The sequence below is a fragment of the Corvus cornix genome, unplaced genomic scaffold (genome assembly GCF_000738735.6).
Source record: "Corvus cornix cornix isolate S_Up_H32 unplaced genomic scaffold, ASM73873v5 scaffold2, whole genome shotgun sequence".
Taxonomy (NCBI): Eukaryota; Metazoa; Chordata; class Aves; order Passeriformes; family Corvidae; genus Corvus; species Corvus cornix.
This window is the reverse complement of record NW_024108687.1, coordinates 80,492-95,975: the sequence shown is the minus strand read 5'-3', so window position 1 is coordinate 95,975 and position 15,484 is coordinate 80,492. Positions and strand designations below refer to the sequence as shown.

Below are 15,484 nucleotides of genomic sequence, written 5' to 3'. Positions count from 1 at the left end.
CCTGCCCCGTCCCTCCCCGGTCCCTCCCGGTCCCTCCCCGGTCCCTCCCCGCCCCTCCCCGCCCCTCCCCGGTGCCGCCCCCCGCGGGCATTGGCCGGACGGCGGCGATGGCGGCGATTCGCAGCGTGAAGGTACCGGGACCCCCCCCGGGACCCCGAGGACCCCCGGGGTGTGTGCGGGGGTCCCCCCTCCCCGCTGACCCCCCTCTCTCCCCCTCCCCCAGGGCCTGGTGGGCGCTGGTGACCGGCGGCGGCTCCGGGCTGGGCCGGGCCACGGTGGAGCGGCTGGTGCAGCACGGGGCGCGGGTGGTGCTGCTGGACCTGCCCACGTCCGCCGGGGGCCAGCTGGCCCAGGAGCTGGGCGAGCACTGCGCCTTCGCCCCCGCCGACGTGAGCACCGGGGGGGCTGCGGGGGCTTCTCCACCATGCCCGGTGACCACACCGGTGCTGTCCCACCTCAACACGGGGCCACCTTGACCCCGCTGGTGACATTACCCCTGAGTGTGGGGCCACCATGACCCCACTGGTGACCCTTGACCCCTCAGGTGACATCACACCTTGATGAGGGGCCACCTTGACCCCACAGGTGGCCTTGCCCAAGGAGGTGGGGACCACCTTGACCCCTCTGGTGACACCCTCCCCCCTCGACTTGGGGCCAGCTTGACCCCTGTAGGTGACCTTGACTGAGGAGTTGGGGTCACCTTGACCTGGCTGGTGACATCCCACCTTGACATCCCCCCTCAACACAGGCCCCTTACCCCAGCTGACCTCAGCTGAGGAGGTTTGGGGCTGCCTTGACCACCCTGCTCACTCCCCCTCAGTGTGGGACCACCGTGACCCCATGAGTCACATCCACCGTGACCCCCCAGTGTCCCGCACTGACCCCAATGCTGCCACCCCACCTTAACCCCACCAGTGATGTCCCGACATGAGCCCAGTGGTGACCCCACCTCGATGGCCCCCAGGTGACCTCTCCCAAGGAGGTGGGGGCGGCGCTGGCCGTGGCCCAGAAGCAGTTTGGGCGCCTGGACCTGGCCGTGAACTGCGCCGGCATCGGCATCGCCGTCAAAACCTACAACAGCAAGAAGGACAAAGTGCATGATCTGGAGGATTTCCAGAGGGTCATCAACGTGAGTGGGGGGCTTGGGAGTCCCTGGACAGTGGAATGGAGGGGGTCATTGGACAGTGGGGTGAATGAGGGGTGTCTGTGGTCAGTGGGGGGGTCTGTGGTCAGTGGGGTGAATGAGGGGGGATCTGTGCTTAGTGGGGGGGTCTGTGGTCAGTGGGGTGAATGAGGGGAGGTCTGTGGTCAGTGGGGGGGTCTGTGGTCAGTGGGGTGAACGAGGGAGGTCTGTGGTCAGTGGGAGGGTCTGTGGTCAGTGGGGTGAACGAGGGAGGTCTGTGGTCAGTGGGGGGGTCTGTGGTCAGTGGTGTGAATGGGGAGGTGACCTGGTCATTGGGATGGCTGTGGATGTGAGGACTTTGTGGGTCACAGGTGTTCCCAGCACAGCACAGGGCGTTGTGGGGGTATCAGCAGCGTTTGGTGGTGCCCACAAGACCCCCCCCAAATCCGTCTCACTCCCCAGGTGAACCTGGTGGGGACCTTCAACGTGATCCGCCTCAGCGCGCAGCTGATGAGCCAGAACAAGCCCGACGCCGACGGCCACCGTGGGCTCCTGGTCAACACCGCCAGCGTGGCCGCCTTTGAGGGGCAGGTGAGGGACCCCCGGGGACCCTGAGAGCCACTGGAGGGGTCAGGGAACCCTGCAGTGGCCACATGTCCTCCCCACAGGTGGGCCAAGCAGCCTACTCGGCCTCCAAGGGCGGCATCGTGGGCATGACCCTGCCCATCGCCCGGGACCTGGCACCGCTGGGCATCCGCGTGGTCACCATCGCCCCAGGTAGGGCCACGGGGGCACCTGGCTGGGGGGATGAGGAGGGGGAGTGCCTCGGCTCACCCCCTGTTTTTGGGGTTCCCCAGGGCTGTTCTCCACCCCGCTCCTGGCCGGTTTGCCCGAGAAGGTCCGGAACTTTCTGGGACAGCAAGTGCCGTTCCCGTCCCGGCTGGGGGACCCTGCTGAGTACGCCCACCTCGTGCAGGCCCTGGCCGAGAACCCCATGATCAACGGGGAGGTGGTGAGGCTGGACGGGGCCCTGCGCATGCAGCCCTGAGTCTGGGAGATCCCTCCCCCCCCTCCCCCACCGAATTTTGGGGCGGGGAGCGGTCGCGCTGGGGACAGAGAGCAGGGAAGGATTCTGTGGCTGGATGCTCTCTGGGGACACTCCAGGATGGGGACGCTGCGGGGACGAGGACTGGGGGCACCAGATAAGTGGGGACACTCTCTTCTGAGTGGACATAACCCCCCCCCCCGAGTGGACACAACCCCCACCCCGAGTGGGGACAACACATGAGTGGTGGGGACACCCTGGGATTTTGGGGACAAACCCCAGGAATGTGGCCATGAGGCCACCCAGGAAGTTGGGAAACCCCGCGATGGGGGCCCTGCTCAGGTGTGGGGGGGTCCATGCCGAGCCCCCCCGAGCGTGGGGACCTCCCTGAGCCCCTCCCCCCCCAGCCCCTCCCCCATCGCAATAAAGCGTGTTCGCCCACGCGGCCTCTGAGCTCTGCTCTGCCCCGCCTCCCCTCTCTCCCCATTGGCTCTTGCCGCTGTCAATCCCCAGCGCCGCCAGACGTGATTGGGCAGCGAGGGGGGCGGGAGCGGGCAGAGTCCCCCCCCGCCCGGCGGGTGCGGAACTCGCCTCTGATTGGCTGAGGACAAAGGGGAGGGTGGGGGCGGGGCTTGGTACACCGTTCCGCTCGCTGATTGGCTGAGGCGCCTGTCAGTAGGACGCGAGGGAGCGGGGCGAGTAAGTGGGCGGGCTCGGCGCTGATTGGCCGGAGAGGAACTTCCGCCGGAAGCGGCTCGTGAGGGGGACCGGGAGCTGGGACGGGATCGGGAAACGCGAGCGGGACCGGGCGGCCGCAGCCATGAACATCCGGAACGCGCGGGTGGGCGGCCCGGGCGAGCAGGGGGGCTCAGCCGGGGTTCGGCGAGGGGGAGCCGGGGACCGGGCATGGATCTGAGGGGGGCGCCGGGCCCTGGGAGGGGAACCGGAGTCTCATGAGGGGTCTGAGGTAGGGCCCGGGCTCCGGCGGGTGCTTTACGGGGCCTCAAGCAGGGGGAAGCGGGGCCTTACAGGGTTCTGAGCGGGATACCGGGCTGTGGGAAGGGGGTACCGGGGCCCCGTCGGGTGTCTGAGGAGGCCACCGGGCCCTTGACGGGGCTCGGAGGGGCAGTCCCGGATCTCGTTACTCTTGGGGGGCTCTGAGGTGGGTCCTGTGGCCTGGAGGGGGCTCTGAGGGCCGCCCCGGTGTGGGGGAGCACCGCGGCCCGTTCCGGGCTGACCCCTCCGCGCCCCGGTTCCGCCCTGGCCCCCGGCAGCCCGAGGACCTGATGAACATGCAGCACTGCAACCTGCTCTGCCTGCCCGAGAACTACCAGATGAAATATTACTTCTACCACGGCCTCTCGTGGCCACAGGTGTGGCCCTGGATCCGCCCCTGCATCACCTGGGCCCCCCTCCCCCCGGAACCCCTCCTGCATCTGACCCCCCCCTGCCCCCGGGGCCCCCTGAAACGCGGGGACCCCTCCTGGGCACCCCCGGGGACCCTGAATTTCCAGCCGGGATCCCTTCTGGATCCCCCGGGTCATCCCCTGCCACGGGCCCCCGGCTTCCCCTCACTGGAGCACTTGGAATCCCCCTCCCCAGAGGCGCTGTGGCCCCCCCGGAGCTACCCCCGCCTCAAACACCTGGATCTTCCCCTGGGACCCTGAAATTGCTCCCCTCGAGACTCCCCGGATCCCCCCCCCCCCCCCCCGGCACCCCTCAGATCTTTTCTCCCCCACCCAGAGACCCTTGGAATTTCCCCCCTCGGGACCGCCCGGATCCCCTCCCCCAGGGACCCCTGGCCCCCCCTCACCCCCTTCCCCCCCCCTCAGCTCTCCTACATCGCCGAGGACGAGAACGGGAAGATCGTGGGATACGTCCTGGCCAAGATGTGAGTGTGGGGTGGGGGGCCCTTCCCCCCCTTCTCCTGGGGTTTGGGGGGGTCGCGGGGGTTGTTGCCGGTGGGATTTGGGGCTCCCGCCCCCCCCTCACCCCCCTGTCCTGTGCTGGTGCAGGGAGGAAGATCCCGATGACGTCCCCCACGGACACATCACGTCCCTGGTAGGGCAGTGGGGCTTTTGGGGGGGTTTTGGGGGGGCTTTAGGGTGCTCTTGGAATGGGTCAGAGGGTTTAGGAGGGGCTCCTTGAGGGTCTTTGGGGTTACCTGGGGGTTTGGGAGGGTTTCCTGAGGGCTTTAGGGCGCTCTTGGAGGGAGCCCGAGCACTTGGGGGTTCCTTGAGGGTCTTTGGGGGGACTCGTGGGCAGGGTCTGAGCACTTCAAGGTCGCAAGCACTTCAAGGAGGGGTTTTGAGGTGCTCTTAGAGAGTCTGTGGTGGCTCTTTAAGGGCTTTGGGGGGCTCATGAAGGGGTTCTGAGGCTTTGGGGGCTTTTTGGGGAGCAGTGGGGGGTGATCTGGGGGTACTCCGGGGGTGTGGGGTAATTTTTGGGGTGCTTCTGGGTTTTTTAGGGTGTCTTGGGTGGGTTTGAGGTGCCCGAAGGGTTTTTGGGGTGCTGCAGGTGGTGAAACACTTCCAGCGGCACCCGGGTTGGTTTGGGGGTGCCCCGGGTTTTTTGGCAGTGCCCCAGCCCGTTTTGGGACCCCTCGGGGAGTTTTGGGGTGCCCCAGCTGGTTTCTGGGATGCCACAGGGATTTTGGGGTCCCCAGCCAATTTTGGGTCCCCCCCATGCTGAAATATTCCCAACGGCCCCTGGGTGCGTTCAGGGATGCCCTGGGGGTTTTGGGGTGCCCCCAACTATTTCTGGGATCCCCTGGGGCGTTCTGGGGTCCCCCGGGGGTTTTTGGGGTGTCCCAGCCCATTTTGGGGCCCCCCCAGGCCGTGAAACGCTCGCACCGGCGCCTGGGGCTGGCGCAGAAGCTGATGGACCAGGCGTCGCGGGCCATGATCGAGAACTTCAATGCCAAATACGTGTCCCTGCACGTCCGCAAGAGGTGAGACCCCCCCCCAAAACCCCCTCGGGGGGACCCCAAACCCCCAGGAACGCCCCCAAAATAACCCCCCCACCCCGTTTGTCCTTGGGCAGCAACCGGGCAGCTCTGCACCTCTACTCCAACACCCTCAACTTCCAGTGAGTCTGGGGGGTACAGGGGGTCTGGGGGAGCTGCAGGAGGAAATGTGGGGGCTCAGGGGGGGGTTTGGGGGCTTAGAGCAGCTTTGGGAGCATTAAGGGGACAAAAGCAGGGGCAGGCTGTGCCCTCCCCACCCCCACGCCACGCGTGAGCCCCCAAATCGCCCCCCAGGATCAGCGAGGTGGAGCCCAAGTACTACGCAGACGGGGAGGACGCCTACGCCATGAAACGGGACCTCACCCAAATGGCCGACGAGGTAGAGCCCCCCCCCGGGACCCCCAAACCCTCCTGGGGGGGCTTCCTCCCCTCCCTGCCCGAGGGCCCCTCCAAGGCTCTTTGCCCTGGTCAGCGCCTGCCCCTTCTCCTCCCCCCGCCCAGCTGCGGAAGCAGGTGGAGCAGAAGGAGCGGGGCCGCCCCCCGGCCCCCGCCGAGCCCCCCCGCAGTGGGGACGGGGTCTGCGGCTCGGGGGGGCCCCCCTCGCACCCCCCCACGGGGCCCCAACACCACGAGGATGGGGGGGTGACAGCAAAGACGTCAGCGAGGTCAGCGAGACCACCGAGAGCACCGACGTCAAGGACAGCTCCGAGGCCTCCGACTCCGCCTCATAGGGACCCCCGCGAGTCGTCCCCCCCCCAAATCCCCGGGACCCCCCCAGGCTCCCCAGACCACTGGGAGCCCCCTGTGCTGCTTGTGGGGGGCAGTAAAGCCCCTCCGTCTCCAGCCCGTGCTGTGTCTCTGTGTGTGACCTGCTCTGGGGGTGCTCGTGGCTTTTTGGGGGGTTGGGGGGGGCGTCTCGCCCCCTCCCCAGTCGCGGGGTGCCGGGAAGGGGCGGGGCTTCGGTTGGCCACGCCCCCGGCCGCGCCCCCTGGTTGCCGCTGGGTGGTGCCGAGTGTGTCACGTGGGGGGCGTGGCCTCCGCTGATCCCTCACCTGCTGATTGGTGGGGGCCACACCCCCCCCAAGATGCGCCCGCTGATTGGCGGAGACGCGCAGCTGCGGCGCCGCCATGCGGGAGGGCGGGGAGGAGCAGGCGCCGCTGCTGAGCCGGGCAGAGGCGCTGGGCCTGGGCCGGGACAGGAGCGGGGCTGGGGCAGCGGTACCGGGGCCGGGAACGGGCTGGCGCCACGCCTGCCATGTGCTACTGCACGCGCCGCTGCCCGCCGGGGCACCGCCGCCGGGACATGCCGTGCTGGTGCGTACGGGGGCGGCGGAGCGGAGCGAAGCAGGCCCGGGGGGGGGTTCCCCCGCCGCTGAAAACTTCCGCGGCCCCGCAGATGCAGCTGCGGTTCGACGGGCGGTTCGGGTTCCCGGGGGGGCTGGCGGAGCCCGGGGAGCCGCTTGAGGCGGCGCTGGAGCGGGAGCTGCGGGAGGAGCTGGGCCCGGCGGCGGCCGCGCTGCGGCTGCGGCCGCGGCACCACCGCGGGGCGCGCGCATGGCCGCGGGGCGGGGCCGGAAGTGACGGAGGACTCGTGACGCACCTGTACGTGCGGCGGCTGCGATTGGACGAGCTGGAGGCGCTCGAGAGGGGCGGGGCCAGAGCGCCCGAGCACGGGCTGGAGGTGGGGGGGGCACCGGGACCGGGGGAAACGGGGGGGGACACCGGGACCGGGGGGAAATGGGGGGGGGGGACACCGGGAACGGGGGAAATGGGGGGCGGAGGGGCACCGGGACCGGGGGGATGGGGGGTGGGGCACCGGGAACGGGGGGATGGGGGCACCGGGACCGGGGGGAAATGGGGAGTGGGGCAGCGGGACCGGGGGATATTGGGTGGGGGGCGCCATCGGGACCGGGGGGAAATGGGGGGGGGGAGACGACGGGACACCGGGACCGGGGGGAAATGGGGGGTGGGGCACCGGGACCGGGGGAAATGGGGGCACGGGGACCGGGCGGCAATGCTGGGGGTACCCCTCTGGGACCGGTGGGGTTGGTTGAGGGCGAGCCTTGCACCGTGGGGTCTGGGAGATACCGGGATCAAATTGAGGGGGGGTCGTGGAGCACCGAAATGGGAGTGGGGTCACGGGTATTGGGGGAACCGGTACTGGGGGAGGGGGTGACCGGCACCGCAGGAGGGAGGGGGAGGGGGTCTAAGGCGGAGTCTTGCACTGGGAGGGGTTTTGGGGGTACCGGGGGCGGGTTCGGGGGGTGTCTGAGGAGGGGACCGGTTCCGCCGGGGGTGCCGGTGCCCGACGGGGAGGGCGGTACCGGTACCTGGGAGGTGTAAGGGGGAGACAGTACTCGGGGGGGGGGGGCGCTCGATCTGGGTGCCTCCCCCTCTTTGTGGGGCTGAGGGGGGCACTCGCGGGGGTCCCCGACACTTTGGGGGTCTCCCTCTGTCCCCCCCAGGTGCAGGGCCTGGTGCGGGTCCCCCTCGGGGTGGGGCTCCCGGCGTTCCTGCAGAACCGATTCGCCGGCGATGCTCGGGAGCAGCTCCTGGGGGCCCTCCCAGCCCTCGGTGTCCAGCCCCCCCCAGCCTGGGACCCCGCGGGGGCCCCCCCAGAGCCAGGGGAGCCCCTCACCCCAACACCGGCGGCAGGTGAGGAGGGGAATGAGCCAGTGGAGTAAAATCACCCTGAAATCCACCCTCCCCCCTGAGCTCATCCCCTGGGGGGTTGGGGTTCAAGGGAGGTCTCTGTGAAACTGTTAAAACTTTATTATAATATATTTTTAGATATAAAAAAGAAAATTTTACAAGTTTTTAACCCAAAATGTACAAAAATGGTCAGGAAATGGTTGTGTTTCTCCCCTTGTGTGTGGTGGGGGTGGGGGGGGAGGGATTTAGGGGGACCCCCAACCCCCCAGGTGCTGGAGCTGGGGAGATTGGGGGTCCCTGGAGGGGAGTCATGAAAGGTTTGGGGGGAAGGGGGGGTGAAAGGCCTTCAAACACCCTGAGCTGTGGTGGGGGCCCCCAGCCCCTCGTTACCCGCAATGCCGGGGGGGGGGGAGGAGATGTGCAGCACCCCCAAATCCCCCCCTCCAATTAGATTCTGCCCCTGTTGGGGTCTTTCTGTCCCACGGGGGGGTTGGGGGGCTCCTCAGTCGGGACCTCTTCCACGCCACTGCCTGGAGGGGGGGCATGGGGGGCACAAAATCAGCCCCTACTCCCCTTCCAAGAGGACTCTGGGGGGGGTCCCAGCCCCCAATTTCCTCAGGTGAGGAGTTTTGGAGTCCCCCCCAGGGTGGGGGGAGGGGTGTCACTCACCATCCCCATCATCTGGGATCTCCTGCACATCCTCGTCGTCATCCAGGATCACCACGCAGTCCTCGCCACTCTCACTGGGGAGGGGGTTAAAGAGGGGTTAAAGCTTTGGGGTTCCCTCCCTGGTCCCCCCCCCAGACCCCGGGGTGTCCCCAGCTCCCCTGGGGTGCAGCTCACCTGTCAGGGGGTCCCTCAGCGCCCTCCCCCAGCAGGTAAAACTGCAGCGGGTTGGGCCAAAGCTCCTCCTTGATGATCTGGGGGGGAGAGATGGAAGGGTCAGGGGGGTACTGGGAGCACTGGGAGGGGTTACTGGGAGCACTGGGCTCACCTCGGCCACACGGTCCCCCGCAGGGAAACTGTGGTCCCCAAACCACGCGAAGAAGCTGCGGGGGGCCGGGGGGCCCTTGTGGGGGCGGGACCGGGGGTCCTGCCCCTGCCACCACCGGATCGGGGTCGAGTGGGACACCAGGTGACCTGGGAGGAGGAACAACACACGAGGGGGTCACTCTGGACCCCCCCAAACACCTCCTTGGGCTGCAGGAAGAGGGGGTGGCCCCCCCTGCCCCAGCACCCACCGGAGGGGCCGCGCACGAACTCCTTGGCCACGACGTCGTTCTGGAAATAGGGGTTGACGCTGAAGAAGAAGCGGATGCGGCACCCGGGGCGGCTCTGGCCAAACTCCTCCACCTGCGGGCCCAGCTGTGTTACCTTGGGGGAGCCACACAGCCCCAAGCCCACCCCCCCAGACCCCCTCCAGGCACCTGCAAACTCGTCATGTAGCTCAGCGCGTCCTCGTCGCGGTCGCTGATCATGGCCGAGAGCTGCGGGTGGTTCAGGAACTGGGGACGAGGGGGGGTCAAGGAAAGACGGATCTGGGTGTTCCCCTGTGCCCCCCGCCCCGGCTGCAGCCCCCCAAGGATACGGCGGTGACCCAGAAGCCGGGGATGTGCTGGATCAGGCGGTTGCGGCGCTGCAGGTGGGGCCGGCGGCGGAGGCAGAACCGGGTGCGGAGGCGGCGGAAGGCCCGAGCCGCCTCCTCCTCCACAGCCTCCAGCTCCAGCTGCACGGCCTCCAGCGCCGCCAGGTACCGCGCCGGGCCTTCGTCCCGCTCCTCCTCCTCTTCCTCGTCCTCGTCCTCGCCCAGGGAGATCACCGCGCTCTCCTCGGCCACGTGCTCCTTGGGGACTGGGACCCCTGCGGGCTCTGGGACCCCCACGAGGTCTGGGAGCCCGGGGCCACCCCGGCTCTGCCCCACACAGGCCGTGGGGGTGGGCTCCAGGCTGTCCTCGGGCTCCGTGGCGGACTCCACACCCCCCTTCTGCTCTCTGTCCTGCTGCACGTGGCCAGTGAGGGTGGTCTCCAGGCTGCCCGTGTCCTCCCTGGTGGTCTCCAGGCCCCCCTTCCCACTTCTCTCCCACTCCAAGCACTGGGTACTGGCAGTCTCTGCACTCCCCTTGGGCCTCACCGGCGTCTTTGCCTTGCGCCTGCTGGTGCTTTTGAGGTCCCCACCAGGGCAAGCATCAGTCTCCACGCTCCCCAGCACCTTGGTGGTGATCTCTAGGCCCCCCTTGCTCCTTCTCCCTTGCTCCAAGCAGCGAGTGACGGCAGTCTCCAGGCTCCCCTTGCGCCCGTTGGTGGTCCCGAGGCTCCCTGTGACCTCCCTGCTGGTCTCCAGACCACCTGTGGCCTCTCTGGCGGTCTCCAGGCTTCGCTTGGATTCCATGGGAGTCTCCACGACACCCTTGTTCTGCTCCAAGGAGTGTGGGACAGCAATCTCCAGGTCCCCCATGGCCTCACTGGTGGTCTCCAGGCCCTCTGTGACCTCTCTGGTGGTCTCTGAACCCCCTTTTACCTGCTCCAAGCAGTCGCTACTGGTGGTCTCCAGGCTCCCTTTGCACCTGCTGATGGTCTGTAGGCTCCCCTTGAGCCTGTTGGTGGTCTCCAGGCTCTCTACTGTCTCTCCGGTGGTCTCCAGGCTCACCTTGAGCCCACTGGTGGTCACCAGGCCCTCTGTGACCTCTCTGGTAGTCTCCAGGCTCCCTTTTTCTTGCTCCAAGCAGTGGACGATGGTGGTCTCCAGGCCGCCCTTGGCCTCCTCGGTGGTTTCCGGGTTGCCCATGGCCTCTCTGGTGGTCTTCGGCCCCCCCGTGCCCTCCCCGGGGGTCTCCAGCCCGTCCTTGGGGGTATCGAGCCCGTCCCGGGCCAAAGCCGCGATCTCCGGGCGGCCGCCAGGGGGCGCGCGCGCGTCCCCGCCACCGCCCCGCGCATGCCCGGACTCGTCGCCCCGCGCGCGCGCGCTGCGGCCCTCACCACGACCTCCGGCGGGGGTGGGGGAACGGGCCGTCTCTCCGCGGGTAACGGCGGCGGCAGGGCCCGTCCCGGTGGGCTCGTCCAAGCGGCGGAGCTTGGCCGGGGACGGCCGGTCCGCCCCGGCCCCGGCCCCGCTCATGGCGGCGGCTCCGGCGCCCGCCAGGGCCGAAGCAGCGGCCGAAAAAGCGCGCGCGCTGCCGCCGCCGCCGCCGGAGCCCCGCCCACCCGCTCGTCACTCGCGCGCTGCCCATTGGCCCGTTGCCGTGGCGCCGCCCGCCCCGCGGGGCGGGCGGGAAAGGGGCAGCCAATGGGCGCGCGCTGCTTTGGCGGGCTTAGGGAGCCCGGTGGGTGGGGCGGGAGAGCCGCGCGCATGCGCAGCGTGAGGAGCGCACGTGCGGGCGGCGCGAGAGCCCCGCCGTGAGGGGAGAGGCCACGCCCCACTCCCGTCATGAGGGGCTGGGGGACCGCGGGGGGAGCGGAACCCCCAGGAGGGGATGGCATCCCCCCCACATTGTCACCTGAGGGACTGGGACCCCCCCACAGTGGCTTCAGAAGGGCTCCCCCCCTCCACTTTTACCTGAGGGGCTGAGGGACTGCAGGACCGCTCTGAAGGGGACAGGATTTCCCCCTCCCAGTGAGTCTAGAGGGGCTGGGACCCCCCACTATCACCTGAGGGGCTGGCACCCTCCCACAGTGACTTCAGAAGGGCTGGCTGCCCCCCTCCTTCCCCCCGCTGTCACCTGAGGGTCTGAGGAACCGTGGGGGGAGGTGGAGGTGGAACACCCCCCACTGTGACTCCCACACGATGTCACCTAAAGGACTGAGGGACTACAGGGAGAGCGGACCATCCGGAGATGACAGGATACCCCCACAGCGAGTCCCGAGGGGCTGGGACACACCCTGCTGCTGTCACTTGAGGAGCTGAGGGACTGCGAGGGGAGGAGGACCCCATAGGGGACGGGACCTCCCCCACCAGTGAGTCCAGAGGGACTGGGACCCCTCATAGTGACTTCAGAAGGGCCGCCCCCCTCTCTGTCACCTGAGGGGCTGAGGGACCGCAGGGGCAGGCAGGAGGGGACAGGACCACCACCCACACTGTCACCCAAAGGGCTCGGAGACTGCAGGGGGAGCAGGACCCCCCCCCCGGGAGGACTGGAGCCCCCCACAATGAGTCCAGAGGGTCTGGGACACCCCCGCTGTCACCTGAGGGACTGGAACTCCACACAGTAAATCCAGGGGACTGCAACACTCCCCATAGTGAGTCCTGAGGAGCCGGGACCACCCCAATGTCACCCGAGGGGCCAGGACCCTCCCCACAGTGAGTCCTGAGGAGCTGGGACCACCCCAATGTCACCCGAGGGGCCAGGACCCCCTTTTGCCTGGATCCAGGGCACGGAGGACCCTCCCTGAGGACTGACAAACCCCTCAGCAGCTTCACGGGGGCTGGGGACCCCCTCCTGGCCACCTCCAGGATGCTCAGGACCCCTCCAGCTGCTCCCAGGACACTCGGGACCCCTCAGCTGCCTCCAAGGAGCCTTAGGACCACTCCCCACTTCTTCTTAGGGGGCTCAGGACCGCCCCTCCCCAGCTGCTCCCAGGACATTCAGGACCCCCCGGCTGCTCCCCGGGGGTCGCAGACCCTTGTGTCACGACAAGGAGCCCACGACATGACACCCGAAGATGAGCGTGCCCCATCTCCGGGGTGTCTGGGGGGGCTGTTTGTCATCCACGGGCCCCGTGACCTTTGCTGGGACCTTCCCCGGGGGCAGGAAACGGCTGCGACAGCGACGCCGTGGGGGGGAGGGGGGGGAACGGGCCCCCACCCCCTAAACAGAGACAGACAACCCTCCCCTAACCCCCCCTTCCCCCCAGAGTGCCCCCCATGACAAGAACTCGGGGACACCGTCGTTCCATGGCTGTATGTACACAGGGGCGCCCCAAAACCCGGGGGTGGGGGGGTGCACATGAGTCGGGGGGGGGGGGTCCCACAAAGTGACAGTGCCCCCACCCCGGGGAGGGGGGGCAATTTGGAGGTGCCCTTCGATCACCCCACGCCACAACTCAGCCCCCCCCTCCCCTCCCCCGAGTGATTTAGGGGTGTCCCACGTTTTCAAGGGTGAAATGGGGGGGGGGGGGGCTGTGACGATTTGGGAGGTGACGATTTTGGGTGGTGACAATGGGGCTTCCCCCCCCCCCTCACGTGAGCCAGGCCAGTGCCAGGTAGAGCCCCAGGGCCAGCGCGGCCGTGGGCCCCCCCCCGTCCCCCCAGGCCACCGGCACCAGCACGGCCAAAGCCAAGACCACCCCGCACCCCCTGAGGGCCCCCCCCAAACTGGTCCCCCGCCCCCGGGGGGGCCGCGCCGGCACCACCAGCGCCCCCTCCACCGGCCCCCCCCTCCCCAGCAGCACCGGGGGGCTGCACCGCCCCCCACCCTCGTAGCGCAGGGCCATCTCGTTGGCCAGAGAGGTGTTGGGGGCTCGCTCGGGGAAGGGGGGGCCCCCGTTTCTCGGGGGGGGGTCGCTGTCGCCGGGGTCCCCCCGCAGCCGGCGCAGGTGGGACAGGTAGAGCTGCTCCAGCTCCCGCGCCACCGCCTCGTCCTCAGCGCCCTGGTGGGGGGGGGGGGCACAGTTTGGGGTACCCCCGTCCTCGGGGAGGCACGGTTTGGGGTACCCCCTTCCTTGCGGGAGGGGGGCACCCCAGTTTTGAGGGAGACAGGGTGTTGTCTCACCTGTGCCGGGGGCTGCTCCACATCCGGGGGGGGCGTTGGGGCAGGGTCAGGCTCTGTGGGAGGGAAAGGAGGGGGTGAGAGACCCCCCAAAATTTGGGGGGGGATCCCCAAAACTGGGGGGTGCCCCAGTACTCGGGGGTGCACCCCCAAAGTTGGTGGGGGGGCAATACTTACCTGTGCTGTGGTCGGGGGGTGGGGGCTGCACGTCCTCCGCCTCCTGTGGCCTTTTGGGGGGACACGGGTGTGGGGGGGTCACCGGAGAGGACCCGTCGCCCCCCCGCCCCCCAAATTAGGGGTGGGGGAGCAGCATCTGCAACCCCCCAGAAGGTGACCCACATCCGGGGCCCGAGGGTCCGGGGGGAACCCAGACATGCGCCACATCCTCCCCCCCCCCCCCAATTTCGGGGGGTACATGCGGGGGGGTGGGGGGTTGACCCCACTTTTGGGGGTCCCCCATGCAGATTTCCCCCCCCCCCCCATCTCTTACCTGCCCTTCCCAGGTCTCATCCAGATCCCGGGGGGGGGCGGCTCTCCCACCGCGCCCCCCTCCCCCCTACGGGGGGTCCCTCCCCGCCCCCCCCGGCGGCCCCCCCCGCCCCCGAGGGTCCCAGGGCCGGTATTGCCGTAGGCGGGTCAGGGGCAGCCCCAGAGCGTCGGCGAAAAGGACCCGCCGGGACCCCCCGCCCACACCGGGGGCCGCGGGGCTGTCGGGGTCCCCCGGGGGGGCGGCGGGGGGCTCGGGGACCCCCGGCGGGGGCGCGGGGACCTCCGGGAGGGGGGGGGACGGGGTCGAGGCGGGAGGGAGGGGGGTCCCGCCGGACGAGGGGTCATGGGGGGCCGGGGGGGGGGTCCCGGGGGTCCGGGGGGGGGTCCCGGGGCGCGGGGGGGGCTGGGAGGGGCCCCCCCCGCGCGGGGCACGCCGGGAGTCCGGCCACGGGGGGGGCGCCGGGGCGGAGGCGGGAGCCCGGGCCATGGCGGAGGGGCGGGGCCGGGAGCCGCAGCGCGGGGGCGGGGCCGGGCCGGGGGCGGGGCCTGAGGGTGGGGCGGGGCCTGCTGGACGGGGCGGGGGCGGCCGAGTTGAGGGTCCCGGGCGGAGGGGCTGTGAAAGGGCGGCCCCCCCCCCCCCGCATTCCGGAGTTCTCTGAAGGGTGTTTGGGGGGTTCCTGGAGACTGAGGGGACCCTCCGGGGGGGTGGGGATCACAAAGGGGGGGCTTAAAGGGCCGCTCCTGGGGGGACAAAGTGTCGTCGTCTCCCCCCCCCTCCCCCCCCGCAGTGTCTGCACCCGTTTGGAGAGCGCTGAGAGTTAAACAGGGTCCCCCAGGACGCCTGAGTCCCCCGGGGGGTGCTTAGGGGGGTCCTGGAGATCGGGAGGACCTCAGTGGGTGGGGGTCTGGAGGGGGTGTTCATGGGCCCCCCGTGTTCCCATGGGTCCCCAGGGTCTGGGGGAGCAAAGAGGGGTCCCCCCAATATCTGCTCCCCTTGGGGGGGTGCAGTAGGGTGTCGGAGGGGGACATTAGCACCCCCGAACACCTGGGTCTCCCACGGGGTTTTTGAGGGGTCCTGGAGATTGGGGGGTCCCCAGGGTGTGGAGGCTTTGAGGGGGCATTAGAGGATCCCCCCTCCGAGCTCCCCACAGGACTGCACCCCTGGGAGCGGTACTGGGATTCCCTTCGTGACCCCCCCAAAAAAGGAGCCTCGGCCACAAGTTTGGGGCAGTGCTGATGCTCCCCCCCCATGGGGAGGGGGCAAAAGGGGGGGGAGGGGTGGAGGATTTGGGGGAGCCCCCAGGACCCCCCCCAAGTGTGGGAGGGTTCTCTGACATCACGGGGGGGGGGGGCATAAAAAGCGGGGTGTCAGGACGGGCAGCGCGCGGGGTGCGGCCGGTGAGCGGGTTTAGGGAGGGGGTCCGGGGGGGGGCTGTGCCCTAACACCGGCCCGAGGGGAGGGGGCAGCGTGCGAGGACCTTGGCACGAGGGGCCTGGTGCCGCACACG

General features: G+C 69.5%; 5 protein-coding genes across 6 annotated transcripts; 3 read left to right on the top strand and 2 right to left on the bottom strand.

Annotated features, from left to right (window-relative positions):
- The first annotated feature begins 107 nt into the window (after positions 1-107).
- Positions 108-2,621, top strand: HSD17B10 (hydroxysteroid 17-beta dehydrogenase 10). The gene is given in 7 exon segments (XM_039572525.1): positions 108-131; positions 224-235; positions 237-389; positions 965-1,129; positions 1,586-1,714; positions 1,792-1,900; positions 1,981-2,621. Coding segments are annotated over 7 exon segments (783 nt in total). The 3' UTR covers positions 2,172-2,621.
- A 279-nt stretch (positions 2,622-2,900) lies between these two features.
- Positions 2,901-5,923, top strand: LOC120412194 (N-alpha-acetyltransferase 10-like). The gene is given in 9 exon segments (XM_039572529.1): positions 2,901-3,009; positions 3,443-3,541; positions 4,001-4,059; positions 4,184-4,229; positions 5,003-5,118; positions 5,211-5,255; positions 5,428-5,512; positions 5,635-5,769; positions 5,772-5,923. Coding segments are annotated over 9 exon segments (699 nt in total). The 5' UTR covers positions 2,901-2,988; the 3' UTR covers positions 5,865-5,923.
- Positions 5,924-6,246: 323 nt separating this feature from the next.
- Positions 6,247-7,988, top strand: LOC120412188 (U8 snoRNA-decapping enzyme-like). Of its 2 annotated transcripts, none has more exons than XM_039572521.1 (3): positions 6,247-6,447; positions 6,530-6,735; positions 7,599-7,988. In XM_039572521.1, the coding sequence occupies exons 1-3, from the start codon at positions 6,262-6,264 to the stop codon at positions 7,888-7,890; spliced, it is 684 nt and encodes a 227-aa protein (XP_039428455.1). In that variant the 5' UTR covers positions 6,247-6,261; the 3' UTR covers positions 7,891-7,988. The 2 variants fall into 2 exon arrangements, with proteins under 2 accessions (XP_039428455.1, XP_039428454.1); XM_039572520.1 differs by having other exon boundaries at positions 6,530-6,814; positions 7,599-7,916.
- On the bottom strand, positions 7,888-10,924 carry LOC120412187. Its single transcript, XM_039572519.1, has 7 exons — positions 9,374-10,924; positions 9,213-9,290; positions 9,027-9,138; positions 8,780-8,925; positions 8,629-8,705; positions 8,455-8,528; positions 7,888-8,315 (listed from the first exon to the last, which is right to left on the bottom strand). The coding sequence occupies exons 1-7, from the start codon at positions 10,898-10,900 to the stop codon at positions 8,233-8,235; spliced, it is 2,097 nt and encodes a 698-aa protein (XP_039428453.1). The 5' UTR covers positions 10,901-10,924; the 3' UTR covers positions 7,888-8,232.
- A 1,737-nt stretch (positions 10,925-12,661) lies between these two features.
- On the bottom strand, positions 12,662-14,205 carry LOC120412189 (proline-rich receptor-like protein kinase PERK4). The gene is made up of 4 exons (XM_039572522.1): positions 13,978-14,205; positions 13,665-13,714; positions 13,491-13,543; positions 12,662-13,368 (listed from the first exon to the last, which is right to left on the bottom strand). Exons 1-4 carry the CDS (start codon positions 13,995-13,997, stop codon positions 12,958-12,960), a joined length of 534 nt encoding a protein of 177 aa, XP_039428456.1. The 5' UTR covers positions 13,998-14,205; the 3' UTR covers positions 12,662-12,957.
- Positions 14,206-15,484: the final 1,279 nt, after the last annotated feature.

Excerpts from the sequence above, each read along its gene's own strand:
- LOC120412189 (XM_039572522.1), bottom strand. The coding sequence starts at position 13,997 with ATGAGACCTGGGAAGGGCAG. Across the intron at positions 13,715-13,977 it reads ATGAGACCTGGGAAGGGCAG|GCCACAGGAGGCGGAGGACG; the intron begins GTAAGAGATGGG and ends TCCCCCCAAAAG. Across the intron at positions 13,369-13,490 it reads TGGAGCAGCCCCCGGCACAG|GGCGCTGAGGACGAGGCGGT; the intron begins GTGAGACAACAC and ends CCCCCCCACCAG.
- LOC120412188 (XM_039572520.1), top strand. The coding sequence starts at position 6,262 with ATGCGGGAGGGCGGGGAGGAGCAGGCGCCGCTGCTGAGCCGGGCAGAG. Across the intron at positions 6,448-6,529 it reads CGCCGGGACATGCCGTGCTG|ATGCAGCTGCGGTTCGACGG; the intron begins GTGCGTACGGGG and ends GCGGCCCCGCAG. Across the intron at positions 6,815-7,598 it reads CGCCCGAGCACGGGCTGGAG|GTGCAGGGCCTGGTGCGGGT; the intron begins GTGGGGGGGGCA and ends TGTCCCCCCCAG.
- LOC120412187 (XM_039572519.1), bottom strand. The coding sequence starts at position 10,900 with ATGAGCGGGGCCGGGGCCGGGGCGGACCGGCCGTCCCCGGCCAAGCTC. Across the intron at positions 9,291-9,373 it reads CCGGCTTCTGGGTCACCGCC|TTCCTGAACCACCCGCAGCT; the intron begins GTATCCTTGGGG and ends CCTCGTCCCCAG. Across the intron at positions 9,139-9,212 it reads GCTACATGACGAGTTTGCAG|GTGGAGGAGTTTGGCCAGAG; the intron begins GTGCCTGGAGGG and ends CTGGGCCCGCAG.